This window comes from Ciconia boyciana, chromosome 4 (assembly GCF_034638445.1).
Source record: "Ciconia boyciana chromosome 4, ASM3463844v1, whole genome shotgun sequence".
Taxonomy (NCBI): Eukaryota; Metazoa; Chordata; class Aves; order Ciconiiformes; family Ciconiidae; genus Ciconia; species Ciconia boyciana.
In genome coordinates, this window is record NC_132937.1 from 62,485,029 (window position 1) to 62,504,078 (window position 19,050).

Genomic DNA, 19,050 nt, shown 5'->3' on the forward strand with positions numbered 1-19,050 from the left:
TTACTGGCTATTTTATGCCTAAATCCAGATTTCTCATACATATATGACTCAGTGATGTGGGCGTCATATATAGAAGATGTTTATGGGGAAGCATTATAGCCATGCAGAAACATTCTGTTGCTTGTTTGTCCTGGTTTCAGCTGGGATAGAGTTAATTTTCTTCCTAGTAGCTGGTATAGTGCTGTGGTTTGGATTTTAGTATGAGAATAATGTTGATAACACACTGATGTTTTGCTGTTGCTAAGTGGTGCTTACACTGGTCAAGGACTTTTTAGCTTCCCATGCTCTGCCAGGTGCACAAGAAGCTGGGAGGGGGCACAGCCAGGACAGTTGATCCACACTGGCCAAAGGGCTATTCCATACCATGTGCCGTCACGCTCAGTATAGAAACTGGGGGGAGTTGGCCAGGGGGTAGCCATCGCTGCTCAGGGACTGCCTGGGTGTCGGTCCGCAGGTGGTGAGCGCTTGTATCACTTGTTTTCTTCCTGGGTTTTGTTCCTCCCTCGCTCTCTTGTTGTTTTGCTTCTCATTACTTATTATTATTATTATTATTATCATCATCATCATCATCATCATCATCATTATTATCCAATTATGAAACTGTTCTTATCTCAACCCTCGAGTTTTCTTACTTTTGCTCTTCCGATTCTCTCCCCCATCCACCCGGGGGGGAGGGTGAGCGAGCAGCTGGGTGGTACTGAATTGCCGACTGGGGCTAAACCACAGCATAGTTCTTGACCCAACTCTGTGTCTGCTCCTGTGTGTATATACTTAAATAGTATGTTTATATTTGGTGTAGAATACCACGTGATCTTCCTAGGAGGATTTTGACTGGCAAAAGAGAGTTGATTGGAGAGGAAACTTGTCCTCTTTCTGAGGTGTGGTTTAAGGCTCCATAAGGAAATCTAAGATTTTGATCTGTCTCCTAAGAGCTTTGTGTTTGCAGTTGTAAATACAAACAGAGACACCTCCAGAGCTTACCAATGTCTTGGGTTAGTTCCTGCTTGTTAATATAGCAGAATTAAACTGCAATGACAATGTTACTAAGAGCTCGAAGGAAGCAGCTGGTAGTTAAGGATCTTTCTGAGGGTAAAGAGCTTCTTTGTGGTCATGTGTATTACTTCTGGCTCCCACCTGATGCTTGTAACATAGCCAAAGGAGGAATTACAGGGGATCTGTAAGATGCTTCAAGACCTGTCTCTTCTGGAGGATGGGAAAAGTGGATGGCACCATGTAATCTATTATTAACTTCAGATAGCTAGATGTTTTAGCCCTTTTGTCATGAAGTTGGGATTTAAAAATAAAAAGGTTTTAACCCTGCTTGCAAATGCTAAGCTTTCTAGCAGATTCAGTTTGAGTATAAATGTGAAATGTGGCTGGAAAGTCCTGTGCTGCCCCTTACCACAGTTGTTAGACACTGGCAACTTTTTATTTTTGTTTTTATATAGCAGTTTCTACTGCTTTTAAAAAGAGGCAGAAAAGTGTTGGTGATGCATGAAAATACCATGGTACAAAAAGATTCCCTTTCCCCTCACTCTGACACTCAGGGAAATTACTTAGTATTTACTCATTAGGCTTGAAAGCACTTTGAGAACATAAAGACACCCATGCTGACACCATAATTCTTACAACGTGTCAGTGAGCTTGTTCATTTCTGTTAATTTCGTAGTTTCAGATGATCTTGTTTCATCTTGCTATCTTTAGCTTTGTTATCTTAAGCCATGGGAAAAGGTGTTGTTACTATTATTGAGACTACTTTGGGCATAGTCCTATGCCTGTTGATCACAATGGGAATGATAGCAAGAGTCTACTCTATATGTAATTCTTCAGATGTTTTTCAACATTTCTATTTTAAACTTGTCCTTTATTTATTATCTGCCTAGAAACCACTCTCTTGATCACATAATTTTTAGACTTTTGACATCTGAATGGAATGCATACATACAATTCTTAATGGTGGGTTATTTTAATCTTCACAGTGACAATAAATCTGGCAAATCCCTCAAGCAACGGTGTGGATTTCTTGATATTTTGATCCCTTTCTACTTATTGCAGAGGTTGCTTCATTTAAAAATGTAAGGCTGGTGTCTATTGTTATTACTAATTCTCAAATGTCAAAGCAGGTATTCCACCAAACTTTACTTTCAACTAATCATTATCATGTGCTTATTGTAGGCTTTAACCAGTGTGAGTTCGGTCTCTTTGGCAGTACATTATTTCTCTTTCATGAGGTGTAGGAAACTGTTCTAATTTTCATTGTTTTCCTCCTTGACATGTAAGTACAAGTAGAGAAGACTGTTTGGATAGACCTGACTTGATATGCTGTTCTGTCACAACATGAATGTCCACATGCTCGTTTTGGAAATGTTCAATGGTGTACCTAAGAACATTCATTAAATAACAGTGAAAAATGCGTTGAAAGGAGAGGGGACATTACAGAACACGTTGGGGGGAATCTGGGCAGTATTTATATTAATGCCTTGGTTTATCCCTGTTCTGAGACTTTTGCAGTGAGTGCACTGATAAAGCATTAGCTTTGAGCGTAGTCCTATGAGGGATGGTTATTGTAATTCTTTTATACCAAACATCTGAAAAAATTCTTTGCTAGCTTTTGTACTTTCTCTGCCACTGCCAAATTTTTAAGGTTTTTATGTTGCACACAGAGCAGATTCCTCTGATGTGTTGGTCATCTCCAATTATTCTGCATCCTTGTGTTTATTCATTGATGTGTGAGGGAAGGAATGAAAAACAGAATTCTGTATCCTGAGAACAATCATTTAGCCCTTGTGTCTGTTCCACTATATTTAATGTAAAAATGATAATTCTTCTCTTCAAAAGTGGATTAACATGTGTAGTTCATTTTAAAGATTTTTTTTGAAACATTTCTCATAGGAAAGAATATTATTTGAAAGGTACAAGCAGATTTTCATACCTGTAGGAGTAAAGTAACTATTTATTTAGAACTCTTAATATATATTAAACTATATCAGTTGCCTTTTCAAAAGAATTTCATCTGAAGTCTCCTTCCATCTGTTCCATCCAAATAATTGGAACTTTTTTTAATTTTCAGAAAAAAAATATGAATTAAAAACCCTCACAGTTTCCAAAGTGTGTTGATACTACCATCAAACCCTAAACCTGTAATGGGGTTAAAAAAGAGATTTTGCTGCCTTATTTTACATTTCAGTGATTGAATTTCTGACATAGATTTCTTCTGATCATGCTTACTAAGGAAAAGTTGGGGGCTTTTTTGAGAAAAGCTGAGCTGTGGAACTACAGAATTTTTCAGAGTACTGTCAAAATATAGCTCCTCCTATAAAAGTTAGCACCTATTGGTTTGTGGATCATTATATGTGACTGGAAATTTGAAACATTATTTTTTGTTTTTCCAAGGGCTGATATGTGATACATTGCAGTCTGATTGTTGTCATATGAATTTGCTCTGCACACACGCGTGCTTCCCACCAGTTTGTTGCTGTTAGAGATTTGCTTTGGGACTAGTAGGGGTCTCATGATAGAGACTGAGAGTTAAACTGTTGAAATTGGTGGAGGAACGCATGTAAGAATGTTTTGTCCTTAGGCAGATCAGAAGGACAAGTAGACTGCTGAGAGTGCTTCCAAGGAGGAGAGAAGGGTGCTGCGTGTTTCCTTTTTCTATGAGGGAATTGCGTCTATGATGGATTTGGGGGAAATGAATTGAAATGTGTGGGTTTGAGAATATGAAAAGTTTGCTTGGAGATTGTGGTTTGTGAATAAAACACCAGCTCTGTTTTCTGGGATAGTTTTTGGATTTCCTTTGTCTGTGGTAGCATGAAGGAAATAGATGGTTTCATTCCTTTTAATTTAAAGGCCAGTCCGTTTTCTTGCCAGGTGGCAGGCATCTGGTTTGTGATGACTGCCTGCTCTTCCCACAATATTGCATAACTTATGCCTCTGCTTAACAAAGGAGGTTACTATGTGCTTTGGTATTACAAGTTTATATTACAAGTTTATCTTGACTTCTAAGTCTGGTTTTAAATGTCAAAATTGAACAGTGAAGTCATATTAATTCGATAATCTGTCTCATTCATGGTATGATGCTGCATTGATATTTATAAAGGTTCATTTCCCTTTAATTATAGCATAATTTCAGAATTTCAAGCATCTTTAAGATTTCTTGGAAAATTGTTATCTTCTGCTTAAATTGTTTGAAGGTGAAATTTAAGGTAGTGTTTCGAACTGTGAAGAGCTAGTACAGTGAATTTGCTGGAATATTCTTTCTCATTTGTTGTATACAGAGCTATTTTGTCAAATAAATGTTGGGGAGTTCACTGTCAGGAATACATTTTTCGTATGATCACCATCTTGGTAGTGATAAATACTGAGTTAAAGCTGTGATGTAATTCTGAATAGCGTTGTTAGTCTTCTTGAAGATAACTCATAGACCACCAAAAGAAAGGTGCATATGGCTTAGTCACTGAGCAAATTTTTAAGAGGCCTAAATTAGACCTTAGCATGATGAAGTGAGGAAGGAGACTTGCTTGTCAGTGATTGAAATGGCTTTGCTACTATCTTGTATATCTTATATATGTATCTCATGATATTTCAAAAGTTTCTGTCTTTGCACATAAAATTTTGTGCACCTCTCAGTGCTAGCTGAAGCACCATTGTATTTTACTTACAGTACAGTGCTCCAGACAAAAATGCAGCATATCAGAGATAAGATCATTAGTTTGGAGAGAACACAAAGTTATTTCTAAGTAACTGTAGGACATGATTTTGAGCTGTTTGGGGAAATTTTTCTCTTCCCCACTGCCTTCAGTAGCATAATAAGGTAAAATCTTTAGGGCCAGTGCTGCTTTTCTGATTTTGATTTTGTGTGATGTATTTGTAATGCTAAACAGTACATATTAATTTTACATTGTATATATGTAAAAGCAGTATGTGCAAGTTACATCTTGGAACAAACAGATTTACAGATTAATTCCTCTTTCTGAATCCCATGACTTAAGTTTGGGTTATCACGTTTCCTCTGCAACAGTTTGATAGGTTAGAGACAATTTGAGTGCAGAGAGAACTGCTTTTATTCACTCACTTTTCCAGAGAAATTGGAATACTATATTCATTTAGTGGTGCGAAGATGCCTGATTTAAAAAAACTACCTGCCTTTACCGCAAGGATGGAGAAAAGGATAAAATGAAGCTTACTATAAGTCTACAGTCTATGTAAAGTCTTAGCTTCACATAATTTTCTATAAAGAGAGCTATTGGCAGAGAAGGTAGGATTCACCCAATTCTATTTATGGATTAAGCAACTCCTTTTTCTTAAAAACCACACTGGGCACATCCTTGTAAATTCAAACCACTCTGCCATTATGGCCAGTATAAACCAGCAGTCTCTACTTACTGCTGTTTACTTTTTTCTTATAATAAACAGGCCTCTGATTTTGAACAGATCCTGGTGTTATTGTGCTGTCTGGTAGTGCCTGACTAGATATGTTATTTGGCTCTTGAAGCTTAATTTCTGTTTTTGCTTGGCCAGTTGATCTGAGTTAATACAACAGTGCATATGTATAAATGCAAATTCTTTAAGTTCCCAGAAAAAAAAAGGCACAGAGGTATTTCCAGTGCTTTCTGAGAAGAAACAGCTACATCCAATTTGCATTTGTCAGTATAACTGTAATATTTGTGGTGAATTCTCAGTTAACCAAATTTAAACCTGTTGGAGGCACAGTTACAGAGTGATAGCTATTAGCAGGGGTGAGGTACGTATTGCTGTCACCAAAGAGCTTTTCTCTCCAGAACTTGGAACTGAGCCCAGCAGAAACACACTGGCAGACACTGTGCCGTCCCTTCTAGTGTCAGGCCATGGAGAGGGTAACAGCTTCTTGTATCTACCTGTGACTTTGGTAACAGGTGGTGAGGACAGTATAATAGACCTAGAGGTTTGAATCCAGAATATGACCTGAGAATGGAATTTATCTTTTAAAGTGTTTCCTACTCTAAAACCAACATGAAACTGCTATACTAAAGTTTAAGTTGCAGTCAAGCAGGTATGTACAGTACGTCAGAGACACACTGTCTTATAGTTGGAGCAAGTCTCAAGGAGTGTTCTCCCACTTGACATTAAATTCTGCTAAAACTAAAAATGTAAATTACACTGTGGAGATTAACTAGATTTACAGCAGAGTGACTGGATTTGGCTGTAAAACTGATAGCTATTTGGAAACTTCAATCTGTACTTTCTGGAAAATTATACAATTTGCACAACTTTTTGATCATCAGGTTCATAAATCTAAACTGATATGAATGCCAAATATCATCTGAGGTTTAAAAACATTAATTTGATTAATGCTGACAATACAGAATATATAGAAACAAAATGTAACCATTTGACAAGATATAGACCCAACCGAGTCTGCAAGGAAGAATCCAACAGGAACTACCTGTTATCCAGCTAGTTTTAATTGGATTTTAACTGGAAGCCTGATTCTGTTTGGTCTTGGCAGAAATTTTGGAATACGTTCGCTTCTTGTGAGTGGCCAATATCCACATGCAAATATGAATGTATGGTCTGACAAAAAGAGAGAGATTTTAATGTATTGACAGAACTGATAGCAGGAAAGTACATGAGGAGGAATCAAAAATTTTCTACTTTTTTTTTAATTTAAAATCCTAGGTGATTTAAAACAAAACAAACAAAACCACCTCAAAATTGATATCTTTTGACCCATGGTTGTTTATTTGCTGTGGTCTTGCAAGGCAGGAAACCACCTCACTCTCTGCTCTTGGACTTGGGAAAATACTTACTAATATAATCTGTATTAGCCTTAGCATTTTGCCAGATGCAGAATTTGGCATTCTCAATGTAACAACTTCAAAAGCTCCTTTCTGTTTTCAAGGTTTATTTGGTGAATTCACAGAGCACAAGTTGTCAGGTCACTGTTGGAAATCTCCAGAAGAAATACTGGATGCAACTGATGTTTCTAGAAGATAATGGTGTTTGCTTCTTTCTGGCATCTTTTGAAAAGAATAGGTAAATGTATTCTGTGGCAGTGTCCTGGACAACAGCAAGAATCATAGAATCATAGAATGCTTTGGGTTGGAAGGGACCTTTACAGGCCATCTAGTCCAACCCCCCTGCAAGAGCAGGGACATCTTCAACTCGATCAGGTTGCTCAGAGCCCCATCCAACCTGACCCTGAATGTTTCCAGGGATGGGGCATCTACCACCTCTCTGGGCAACCTGTTCCAGTGCCTCAACACCCTCATTGTAAAAAATTTCTTTCTTAAATCCAGTCTAAATCTGCCCTCCCTTAGTTTAAAACCATTGCTCCTTGTCCTGTCACAACAGGCCTTGCTAAAAAGTCTGTCCCCATCTTTCCTATAGGCCCCCTTTAAGTATCGAAAAGCAGCAATAAGGTCTCCCCAGAGCCTTCTCTTCTCCAGGCTGAACAACCCCAACTCTCTCAGCCTTTCTTCATAGGAGAGGTGTTCCATCCCTCTGACCATTTTTGTGGCCCTCCTCTGGACCTGCTCCAACAGCTCCACGTCTTTCCTGTGCTGAGGGCTCCAGAGCCGGACGCAGTACTGCAGGTGGGGTCTCACCACAGCAGAGCAGAGCGGCAGAATCACCTCCCTCGACCTCCTGGCCACGTTTCTTTTGATGCAGCCCAGGATACGGTTGGCTTTCTGGGCTGCGAGCTCGTATTGCTGGCTTATGTCCAGCTTTTCATCCACCAGTACCCCCAAGAATATTGTTTAGTCCCTATGATGGACTGAAACAAATTTGGAGATGTATGAAAAGGTAAATTGATAGAAGATGCAACAGAATAAAAGTTCATTAGTAGGTGATACTTAATATTATAAGACATTAACACAGTTCTCAGTTATGCTAGCTATTGCCAGTTAAACTGTCCCTTGCTATGTGATTCAATAGTAATAGCTGGATGTCTTTGTATGATGAATATAGTAATTCACATGCACACTAGCTACTTCCAGCTAAACTGTCCCTTTGCTATATGATTCAACAATAATAGCTGGATGTCCTGTATAATGGCTAAAGTAATTCTCAGGCACACTGAAGCTCTTCTATCACTGGATATGATGTAATTTAATCTTATTTTTCCACCAGCACAATAAATGTGACTGTGTGTGAAAGAGAATCTGTGTGTGTAAGATTTTATTTGGAAATAATCTTCCAAAAAGGAGGAAAATGAATGCATTGCAAAGAGTTTGATGTTCCCAAAAGATTTTGTTTACAGTTTTGTTGAACTATTAAGCATTTATTGTAAGGAGAGTAGATTGTTCTAGTTTTAATAATTATAATGCTGTTCTGTTTTAATATTGCATGATCTGTGGGCTGCCATAAAGTTGTTACAAATTGAAGGGCTGATATAACATGAAATGAGGCACCTCTTCTGAATGTTGCTTTTGTTCTGTATTTAACAAATTAGTATGTTGACATTTGTCACTGATGGATTTCATTATTTGCTGAAAGGCTTTTAGGGGGTTTGACAGCATGAATGGTTTGTCCTACAGACTTTTGAGAATTGATAAAGGCATCTTTGTTCTTTGTGCAAAAGCACAACAGATATCTTATTGACTGATGCACACAAAAAAGAAGGCTTGTATAGCTGCTGCACAGAATAAACTAAGAAAATAATTTTGAAGCCATTACGTATTCTTCTATGTTCTCTCTTTTTTTCCTAACAACATGTATCTCGTTAATCAGTGTAACAATAAGCATTGGATCCTCATTCAGTGAAATGAAAGCATGCATTTTATGTCAGTTTACATACTGTTTATAGATGACAAAAATAAGAAAAACAGGTAATGGATGATAGTAGGACTAGTGAGTTAAATTTCTATTGCCTGAATAATTTTTAAGATGAGTGCGCAGAGTGTTGTAGCATTTGTATATACAGAGGATAAAGGCATAGTAGAAATAATGCTTTTTAGCAGGGATGTTGAAAATCAGGGTAGACTTGATAGTGTTGGCTTTGCACCCCTTCTTTTAAGTAAAATGAAAGTTCAGAAAATGCATTTCTAGGTACCAATTCTTAAAAGCAAGAATTGTGGGTGATACTGCTTATGGGCAAAAATTAGATCACATGCAAATTGTATAATTATTTTAATCTCATTGTTTGCTCCCACATTTGTAGTTGGCACAACAAGCAAGAGTGTATTGGATATGAATTGAAAATTTAAAAGAATTGGATCTCTGACTCTTTTGTGATTTGAGAAGTTCTCATCTTTTTTTAAAAAACTCTGAGCTTTACCTTTTTATTTATTTTTTCTTAGAAATATCAGGGATTTGTAGCGCTCTCTCCTCCAGTAATGTTTGGGATTTCCTGAATGAATCAGGGATGTATCTGAAGTTTTCTCGGTCTGCAGGTGAAGTATTTGTGATAGGGATCCTTAAAAAACAAGAGCATTCCTTAGGTTTGGTTTGGTTTGTGATGATACTTTAACTGTAGTTTGTAGAGATTTAATAAGAGCCACTTCTGCCTTCATGCACATTTCATTTCCTTGCTACTTTTAGAACAGCGATACCACGAGGTTTACATTGAGGGAAGAAACCTGAAATACTTGGAAGAACAAGCAATCTCTTTTCCTTTTTTCTTGTTGGTTTGGCTTGTTTGTTGTTGTTTGTTGTTCTTTTGTTCTGGTATGTGTGGATAAAAGCTTTCTTCTATATGTTAAATGAAGAAAAAATGATCCATTCTTTATTTTAGTTTGCCTTTTCCATGTCACTTTTGAGACCACTAATGTATAGGCCCTTAACTTGAGTGAATTTTCACTGAATATGGAGGAGCAGATACATTTTGCTCTTTCTGTCTGACTATTTATCATAGTTGGTTATTTGCACTTTGGCTCTCAGCTGTGTTAATATCTGCCAGAAACTTCATGATGTAGTAAAAGGAAATCCAGGTCTTCCAGTAATAACAATGATGGAAAGCTACAAATAATTAAATCCATCCATGATCAAATAATATCATCCATCAGTGACAAATGCCATCACTTAGACTGGAACTGAGGAATGTTGTTAGAGACTGTTCATCATATTAATCATTTTAGCAAGAATACAAAGAATAGTTTGAAAAGGCTCCGAAACAAATGCTGTGTGCATTTCTAATATAAAACAAGAGATTCCTTTTTTTAGTCTTCCCTTTGGTACATGAGAAGGAAACCTAAAAAAAAAAAAAATATTATCACAGAAAACCATTTTGTATTTACAAAATGAGAGGTGTGAGTACCTGTATCTACATCTGTTTCCATTACCCTCTTGTTAAAATAATATGATAAATTAAAATAATTAATTACAATTATCAATGGCTGTCCGTTGCTATTTTCTGTTAACTTTTTTTTATTTCAGCAAGTGCTTAAGGTGAATTTTGTGATCCTAATCTTATAAATCAGTTTTAAATGAAAGACAATGAATATAAATGCATGGTTCTAATAGAGACTTTCCACAGTACTATCTGTTATTAACCATTTTCACATGGTTAATAGCACAACTTTTTCTTTCTTTTTCTTCATTTGGCCATTTTCTCATGTTTGGAAGCACTCAGAGAAATGTGGTAGAAGTTTCATATGAAAGATGGAATTTAGCAAATCCAGAATGTAAACCAAATATTGCATTCATATTCCAGTTCTTACTGAAATTAGTGGGAACGTGGTATTTCCTCTGGCTCCTCAGACATGAACAAAATTTTCCCCTCAGCCTCTGAACCTTTTTTGTGATGCTACCTGTGTCAGCAAGACTAGAGATGTTTTATCATTGTTGTGATCTTTGCATCAGCTGTCTTCTGTCAAACAAAAAAAAGATACTTCTAAGAAAAATTCCATATCCTAAAATACTATTCACAGAACAATCTGAACTGGAAATATTTTGACTTTCTAGATCTTGATTTCTTTGCTCTTTAACTGAAGTACTCTAAATTGACTTCCAATCTATCTGTTTTTTAAGAAAAAAGGAAATAAACTAATTGAGTTGTGTAGCTTGTAAGACTTGTTTGGAAACATCTGCCATGAAACAATACAATTTTGTACTATGAATACTTAGTAAGGGATCTGGAAATCGGTGTCACTGATTCACAAATTACTTTCAGTGTTAGCAGTGTCAGTACTTTTTGAGCATGTGAAGTGTGAAGGTTAAAAGTTGAGCTCCGTAAAATATAGAGAGGGGTTTTTTTAAGAGTGAAACAGGTGCTTGCATTTATTGAAGCCACTTTACTTGCAGTTACTTCTAAATCAGTTAACTAAATCCGTTAAATATGAAAAATTCATTGTGTGATATACAACATGAAAAGCTTTAGTCCTGAAGGTGTTTCTCTTTGAAAACTGACTGTAAGATTTTTGACAGTATTGTAGCCATTTGTTACTAGGAGGTATTGTGTAATTGATTTTTATAAGAGAATTCCATTACTTCGTGGTTTTTTGGGTGTGAGGTTTCAAACAAATCTGGATAAAAAAATCTTGATGGAAGCTGAGGTTTTGAATCTGTAATTCCTTCTCCCCCCCCAATTTTCTGTGTTTGCTTTTCTTTCTGTACAACAGGAGGCAATTTGCTGCCTGTTGCAAATCCTGGGAGTACAGAAGTTTCTAAATGAACAGATATTGTTGGGCTTACATAAGATATTAGGAAACAAAATCTGGAGGACTCCAAAAAAGGTTCGTGCCCTGCAAGTTCCTCTTTGTGATACAGAATGTGTCAGATGAAAAGAAGTGAGCTAGTGTTGCTGTTAGGCATCCTAGGGGCATCACAGGTCAACTCCTCAACTCCACAGTTCTTACTCGGGTTGACTGCTGGTTGATCTTGTCACCTCTAATTCCTGATGAGCTTATTACAAAGTTGGGTTAGCTCACTGGCAATACTTGGATCCCAGACATCAGACTGAAGTCTTCATGTAAAATACAACGTCTGTCCTTTCCTTCTTGGTTCACATCCCGAATCAGAACATTTGAAGCAGGTAGGATTTATTACCATGATATGACTGCAGCAGGATATCAGCCACAGATAAGTTGTTTTGTGAATTTTTGTAAAACCCCAATTAAAGTTTTTTTGTCTTAGCACTATCAATGTGTGTGCTCCATGTGTGTTAGAGAGAGGACAAGACAGCATTGTTTAAAGAAATTAGTTGCATTATTACCAGATTGTTCATCCTGTGGTGTGTTCCTGTTCTTGAGAGTTGGATCTAGGGAAATTCTTGTAACTCTTCTGTGGGAAGGGATAGTTTCAGTCCACCATTTTAACATTGGATATTTTGGTTGGATGATGGAGCACAGAGGAGCTGAGCCTAAAAGAAAGCTAGAACTTCAAAACAGAGCATGCTTTAGAAACAATTAGAAAAGAATAAGGCACATTTTTGGCAATACTGGTGCAAAACTTAAAACCTCCAAAATGTTTCCTGTCTGCTAGATGTGCATTTTGTTGGGCACATAAATATCTTGTTTTAGCAGGTACAGCTCTGCATTTTATATTTGAAGTCCCCTAAGACAGAAATACGAAATATGAATTCCACTTTTAGGATTGACTGTCCTATGGTATTTAAATAAGAAGTTAATAGATGGTATCACCCTGTATGTGGTTAGTTCCCATTGGTCTAATTTTAAAACAAAAAATAAATTCTTCAGTAGTTTGGTTTGTTTCTTGACTTTTATTAATTTTTTATTGTTAAAAAATAATCTAAAAATACTGCAGATTGTTTTTTTAATACTTTGACCTTTTACTCATGTAAAAGTTTCAGAGCAAGTTATGATTGAAATTTTGAGGAAATTTATGCAAATATATACAAGATATAGCATGAAAGGATATAGCATATCTTTTAATTTGTGAACATACAGTTAAGAGAATTGAGTTATGGGGAATGAGATGGTTTGACACAGTTTCCTTTAGGCTGATCTTAGCTGGGAGTGCATCAAATTCTGTGTTTATTTTTTGAAGCACATCAAACCTGTATCCTTTTTGTTTGGGTCAGTATGATTGGTCCTTTTGCAGTAACAAAGTAAGGTCTCCTGGCATATAAAAATTGCATTTGTCAGCTCTTGTCAATATTTTCAATGTGGCTTAGTTTAGTTTATTTTTGTTCATCATAAAGTTCCAGAGCTGTTTTGGTATCTGAAGAAAATTTATAAAATTTCCTCTGTGAATAATGTCTGGACAAATCAAATAAATAGTTGACTTGTAAGTCCAAAGACATTGGAAGGTGGTGTATGTCACAGTTGTGTGTGATAAATACATTCTGGCTTTTTATGCAGGTTTGTAGTTTACGGCTGTTCATTTAGTATAGTATGGGATTGGAGATAATGCAAAAAAATCAAGAGTTGTTACAAACCCAGTTGTTTGTGTAGCAGCTGTCTGAGCTTAGGCTCATGTTATCTTTTTCCTTTTACTATATAATTTCTTCAGTTTTACGCCAAGTACCAGTTTTGCTGTTGAACAGTAATAAAGAGAGTTTCTCCTGAGAGGGTTTCACCCTTGTTTATACACATCCTGATTAATCTGGTTTGGTACAGTAAAATAAGCAAGACTGAAGTGATTGTCTGCCAGTTCATGGAGCAGCTCAGGTGTTCAGATCATTAACTAGGTGCTTGACTGAAATTTGAAGTTTGGATGTTGAATTGCTCTACTGAGTTGGCTGATACCATCCTCCTTCCCACACACAGCGGTTGGTCGTCTTTCCCTATGGCCTACCCTACTGTATTATTGCATGATTTATGGAGTAAAAAGTTAGTCATCTGCTCTAGAATGACTTTCAGCTGTAACTTCCAGTCACTTTTCAGTTTCCCACTATGATGGTAGGAAGGGAAAACTTCACGAAGTTTCCATTATTTCTGGAACAATGCTGAGAATATTCTAACTACCAGATCCTTGTCTCTACAGCTGCATCTGCATGTGTATTTGAGTTTCTGGTACACTATAAACCTAGGAGGTTAAAAAGGTTGTCTCTGTAGTTCTCTCAGTACTGGACTGTAACATACACCAGAAGGCTGGAGATTATAGAGGTAACTGGATGTTGCATGTTCTTGTGTCTGCATCCTAATGGCACCAGTGTCCTCAAAGATAAATGAAGCTAACATTCAAAGTCTGGTGTAGATACCGCCGACAGTATGCTAATACTGTTCTTTGTATCACTGGAATCACGTAGGTTGAAGGCAAGTGATGAGAGATTGCACAAACTATATGTAAAGAGCTGTCATTTAATTGTCTAGCTTTCTCGAATTCCAGTAATCTTGAAATGTATATCTTAATTTTAATGTGTTCCTATGAAAATATTTTGAGAGAGACTTCCCCTGCTCCCTTCTACGTGTTTAAGAAGGGATTTTCTAGAAGTACAATAACTGTCTAACCCATTTACTATCTGACTACCTTTTTCTAAATAGGAAAAGAGAAGCAATATGTGGAATACTTTCAAAACATGAAAAATATTTTTTTAATTATATAACTTCCATCTGTAATAGTGATTTTGACTCCAGAAGCATAATTTTCCAGCTGATATGGTCTTGGCTCTGTTATTTCAATAAATACATAAGAAAATGTATCTGCAAATCCCTGTGTGTTAAGAGAGAAAGACTGCTACTTCAAAAGGAATGCAACAAGTCTGTTAGAAATTAGCTTCATGTTCCTAACTTAAATGTGTACTTAAGTTCTTGCACATACATTTGGCTAGAGTTTGTGCTGTGTCTCATCTGATTAAGTGTGAGCAGCCAAAGATAGCATGCTGCTGCAGCCTGTGTGCAAAGCGGCACCTGCATCTAAGTCGTAAGTCTGGAGAAAAAGTTTTGCAAAATTGCTTTCAGAGATTTGGCCTCTCAACTGGTCAGATTACTGCTCAGAGCTCTAGGACTCATTGGAAACCTTTTATGTGTTAAAGAAACCATTTATTAAGAACATCAACATGGGTGGACTTGGATGATTGGAACATCAGGACCCTTTGGCCTTTCACACCAAAAATTTCTTTCCCTTTGGGGCTCAGGTTTTCCTTCATATGCGTTCATACCATAGTTAACAGTGTTGAGATTTCCCTTAACTGCAGTTTAACTGGGAGAGGGAACTTGTTCCTTCTTTCAGTCAAATGATACAAAGATCTAAGTTATGAGGGTGTGATTCTGCTCAGAATAATAACCTTTTGTTTTAAAAGTGTAACCACGTGTATACTTGTTGAAAACAAGTCATTAACTTATTTTTCTGTAAGAGCTATCGGGAACTTGTCCAGCTTCCTGCAAAGGACTGCTGGGGTTTTTATTTTTTTGTTAACTGGGAGAGGTTTCCCATCTTCCTTACCACATCCAGCTAGCCTGTTCTGGCCTGCTTTAGAAACTTGGGCCAGACTTGAAAAGACATCAGCTAGAGGCATTTATAAGCTGCGCATACCTTGTCAGGTCTTGATGTAATTGCTGAGGTGAATCACCTTTGTCCGCTCCTGGTGTAAGAATGGGTTTCTCTCCTTTTCAATTCCAGTGACAGCAATGGATATCAAGCCTTATGATTTGTTCCTAGTAAATCAAATGGATGGTAAGGGGGCCAAATTCCTATTCTGGTAAAAAAAAAAAAAGAAGTTTTTGGCTATTGCAATTTAGTCATCATCCTGACTATCTTATTTTTCACATAGACACCTTCTTGAATTCCTGAGTGCTTTAGGAACAACACTGACAGTAACAATGTGCAATGAATAACACTGCATATCCTAGATGATGTAAAAAATGTAGATTTGATTGGTATCACTAGAGGTGGAGCAGAGTTTCTGGAATTCAAACATGTATTGGAAATAGAGAATCTGGGTTTTAAACTAATACACAGAATCAAACTTCTCCCCAAACTAATAGATGCTGGACATATTACAGAAACATGTTCAGTCTTTGATAAAATTACTCTTAAGATAAATGGGAACTCTGCAGTGCTCTGTAGTGATATCCGTTGCTATATGAGGCTCTGAATTAGAGATATAGATGCTTGTTAAGGGCAAACAAAATAAAAGGAATCATTAAGGTGTTCTCAGGCAAGGAAGTTGCTGGCTCTACCCAGACTCTAAAATGAAATTCTGCTGCAGCACATAATCTTATTTTTGGCCTTGTAGAAAGTTGTATTCTTATTCTTTGGCCAAAATTTTAACTCATATACATTTTTCTCACGGAAGTGATTTGTAATCCTTCCATAAAGGAGAAGATTGTTCAAATGTGGCATTTCTATTATTTAAGTGATTGGAAAAAGCAGGAAATACAATCTTTACTTTTATTGTGTGTTTACCTACAGTAGACTTAAAATGCAAAACATTCTGTGGGCCTGTTTATAAGGCATGAAGTTACTTTTGTTTTGCTTAACCAAATGGCCGAAACACTGCCAGCAGTATGTCTGGAATGTTATTTACTTGGTCCATTTCTGCGGTTTTTCTTTGTAGCACTGTACACATGCCACAGTTAGGGGTCACTTACTTACAACTGACCAAAGTAATACCCCCAAAGCTGCAGTTATTCTTCTCATCAGGGGCTTTATAATAAAAGGTTCATCATGTTCTGCAGCTACTGTGCTTGCACTTTTCCCCCCTCTCTCCCTCCCTCACTTCTCTTAATCAGAATTGCTTTTGGCGAAGATTTGGAGAGCTGCTGTTTTTTCTTGCTGTGTTCTCTGTGACTTGAGTCCTCTATTAGTGCTTTAATTTCTTACATTGTTTTTTACAATGCCAGCTGATTGAAATGTATTAACTTGCTTTGCTGGATGAGTATTATTATTTTATAAGGAGATGGTTACTGAATATGTTTTTCTGTTTAAGTGTGTACCATATTTTATGGTCTCAGTTCCAGACATTCAACTGGTTGCAAGAGAAATGTGGGTGTTTTTTTAACATTTCCAACGGATGGGTCGGGCGGGTGGGGAAGCTCTTTGGAACACTTGACGAATAATATCTGACTCTTGGAAATGTCTTGAGGCCATGTGCTCCCCTCCCATGCTCGGAAGGCTAGACTTAGTTTTAAAGACCCATGGTCTTAAAGGTATTACCATTATGCTTTATTTCCTTTTGAACTGTCTGGAGTTGAGAAAACAGTTGAAATGCAGATTATGGATGCTGAGGGTTAGTGCAGGAATAGTCTGCAGATGGTGGTCTTGGTTTGTGCCCTTGCTACTCCCATCAGTGGCACAGTGCCCCGTTAATCCCTTGCATGTTAGTCAGAGGGCTTAATTCTGCTACTTTTCTTTCCTAGATGTACTTAATTCCAAAAATTATGTAACTTTGGAGACATTAATGTCTGTAATGTCTATAAGCATAGCAGAAATTGCCTTACAGCAGAACATGAGTTGGGAACTGCAGTAACTTGCAATTCAGTGTAAGTGTTTTCAGTAGCAGAGCAATAATTCATAACAGTTTTTCCCCCAATTTCTTCTTATAGTACTTGAGTGCAAAGAAGAGTAGATATAGATTGCGTTGTTCTCCCCTGTTGTGAAAAGCAGATATTTACTGAAAAATATTGAGTCTCCTTCTCACTTCTCTGCTTGTGGTAAAGGATGTTGTTCTTCCTCTGCATTTGTAGAAATGATCAACTCTTATAATCAGATGATACCTTTTTAGCTTGTTTTAAGTTTTAACAAGCACATGTACTTTACTATACATGGCTCTTGTTGCTTTTGGATAGTGATTTGTTTTCTTTATAAAATGTTTCTGCTTTATTTATTTCCAGCTTTGATAATTTAACTGATAAATACTTGCTGCCTATATTCACACCTGCTCATCTTTTATTATCCTGGCTTATATATAAATGGTTCTATTGAAATAAATCAGTGTTGTAATTTGAAAAATATAAAACTTTGGTTTAAGTTACTTCTTACAGGTAATAGCTGTTTGACGGTTGAATACAAAACAACTGCTTGGCAGAATTTTAGTTTGATTCTCTGCCAACCAACAATAAAGTACAACCTAATTCCTCAAAATGTCTGAGCTATAAACTATCAGTCATGACCTAGCATGCATATAGTAATAACAGGCTGACAAGGATAATAAAGCCTATACATTATTATGGCCATGCAATGCATGTTATAACAGGTCAATAATGTATTTTGTCACTCATTCCTGTTGTGCAGCCCACACATCATCTTCCTGTCACAGAGTGTATTACCAGGAGGGAGCCATCTCTGTGGAACGCGTTTGTGCCATGAAATTGCTCATGCTTGGTTTGGACTGGCCATTGGTGCTCGTGACTGGACTGAAGAGTGGATAAGTGAAGGGTTTGCCACGTTTTTAGAAGATATATTTTGGGCTAGGGCACAACAGGTAAGGTGATGATACATCACTTCTCAATTGAATTATGTGAAAATCAAATTATATACCCTGCTGTGAATTAGGTAGAAATTAAACCTCCTGTGTTATGAAGATAAGTCTTTTAAAATAATATTGGAATTTGCATGATAACTTGATTTAAAAAAAAATAAAAAGTCTTTCCTAATCCACCATGAACACTAATCTTTACAGAGGTAGAGGTCAGTGCAAATAAGAATGGAAACATCTGTTTGTCAATGATTACCTTGCCACAAATGTACTACTCAATTATTACAATTCAGCTATCAAACAGTTGCTCTGCATTCTTTCCACTTGTATTGTGTTCCTGAAACTGGAATAATCAGCAGAGTCTTACTGAATATTGTCATATTCCAGGTACCTAATGAAAGTGGTCTGGTTTTGTCCAGTGGACAGCCAAGAAGCGTACCTCAAAACAAAATGAAAGCTGATGAAATAGGGCACCAGTTCTTACACTTTCTTCCTCTTATACTACCCAGCAAGAGTTACCCTCATGTCAGAGGCTTAGAAATCATTGTCTGCCTTAAAGTGAAAAGCTCATAAATTGCATGTCAGCTAGTAAAGTGGTTTTCTGATCCAATTCTTATTTTTATGGTACCTCTGCTACTTCAAGCATTTCGTGTGTTAGTCATTTCTTCCCATGCTTGTGTCAGGCCCTGATTCTGTCCCTTAAGTCTGCAGAGCTCCACCTGTGGAAGAGCAGGTGGGACTGGGAACTGACATCGTACACTCTTCTGAGCCTCCATTTAATTAAGTATTAGGCATATTTATAGCACCAA

The 19,050-nt window shown here is 37.0% G+C and overlaps 1 protein-coding gene across 11 annotated transcripts in view; it reads left to right on the forward strand.

The window, feature by feature from the left end:
• AOPEP (aminopeptidase O (putative)) overlaps positions 1-19,050 on the forward strand; it is a 209,848-nt gene that overhangs the window by 68,198 nt on the left and 122,600 nt on the right. For all 11 annotated transcript variants that reach the window (XM_072859722.1, XM_072859731.1, XM_072859719.1 and 8 more), the window contains exon 7: positions 18,058-18,247. In XM_072859722.1, the coding sequence (XP_072715823.1) occupies positions 18,058-18,247 (190 nt within the window). The remainder of the gene's footprint in view (positions 1-18,057; positions 18,248-19,050) is intronic.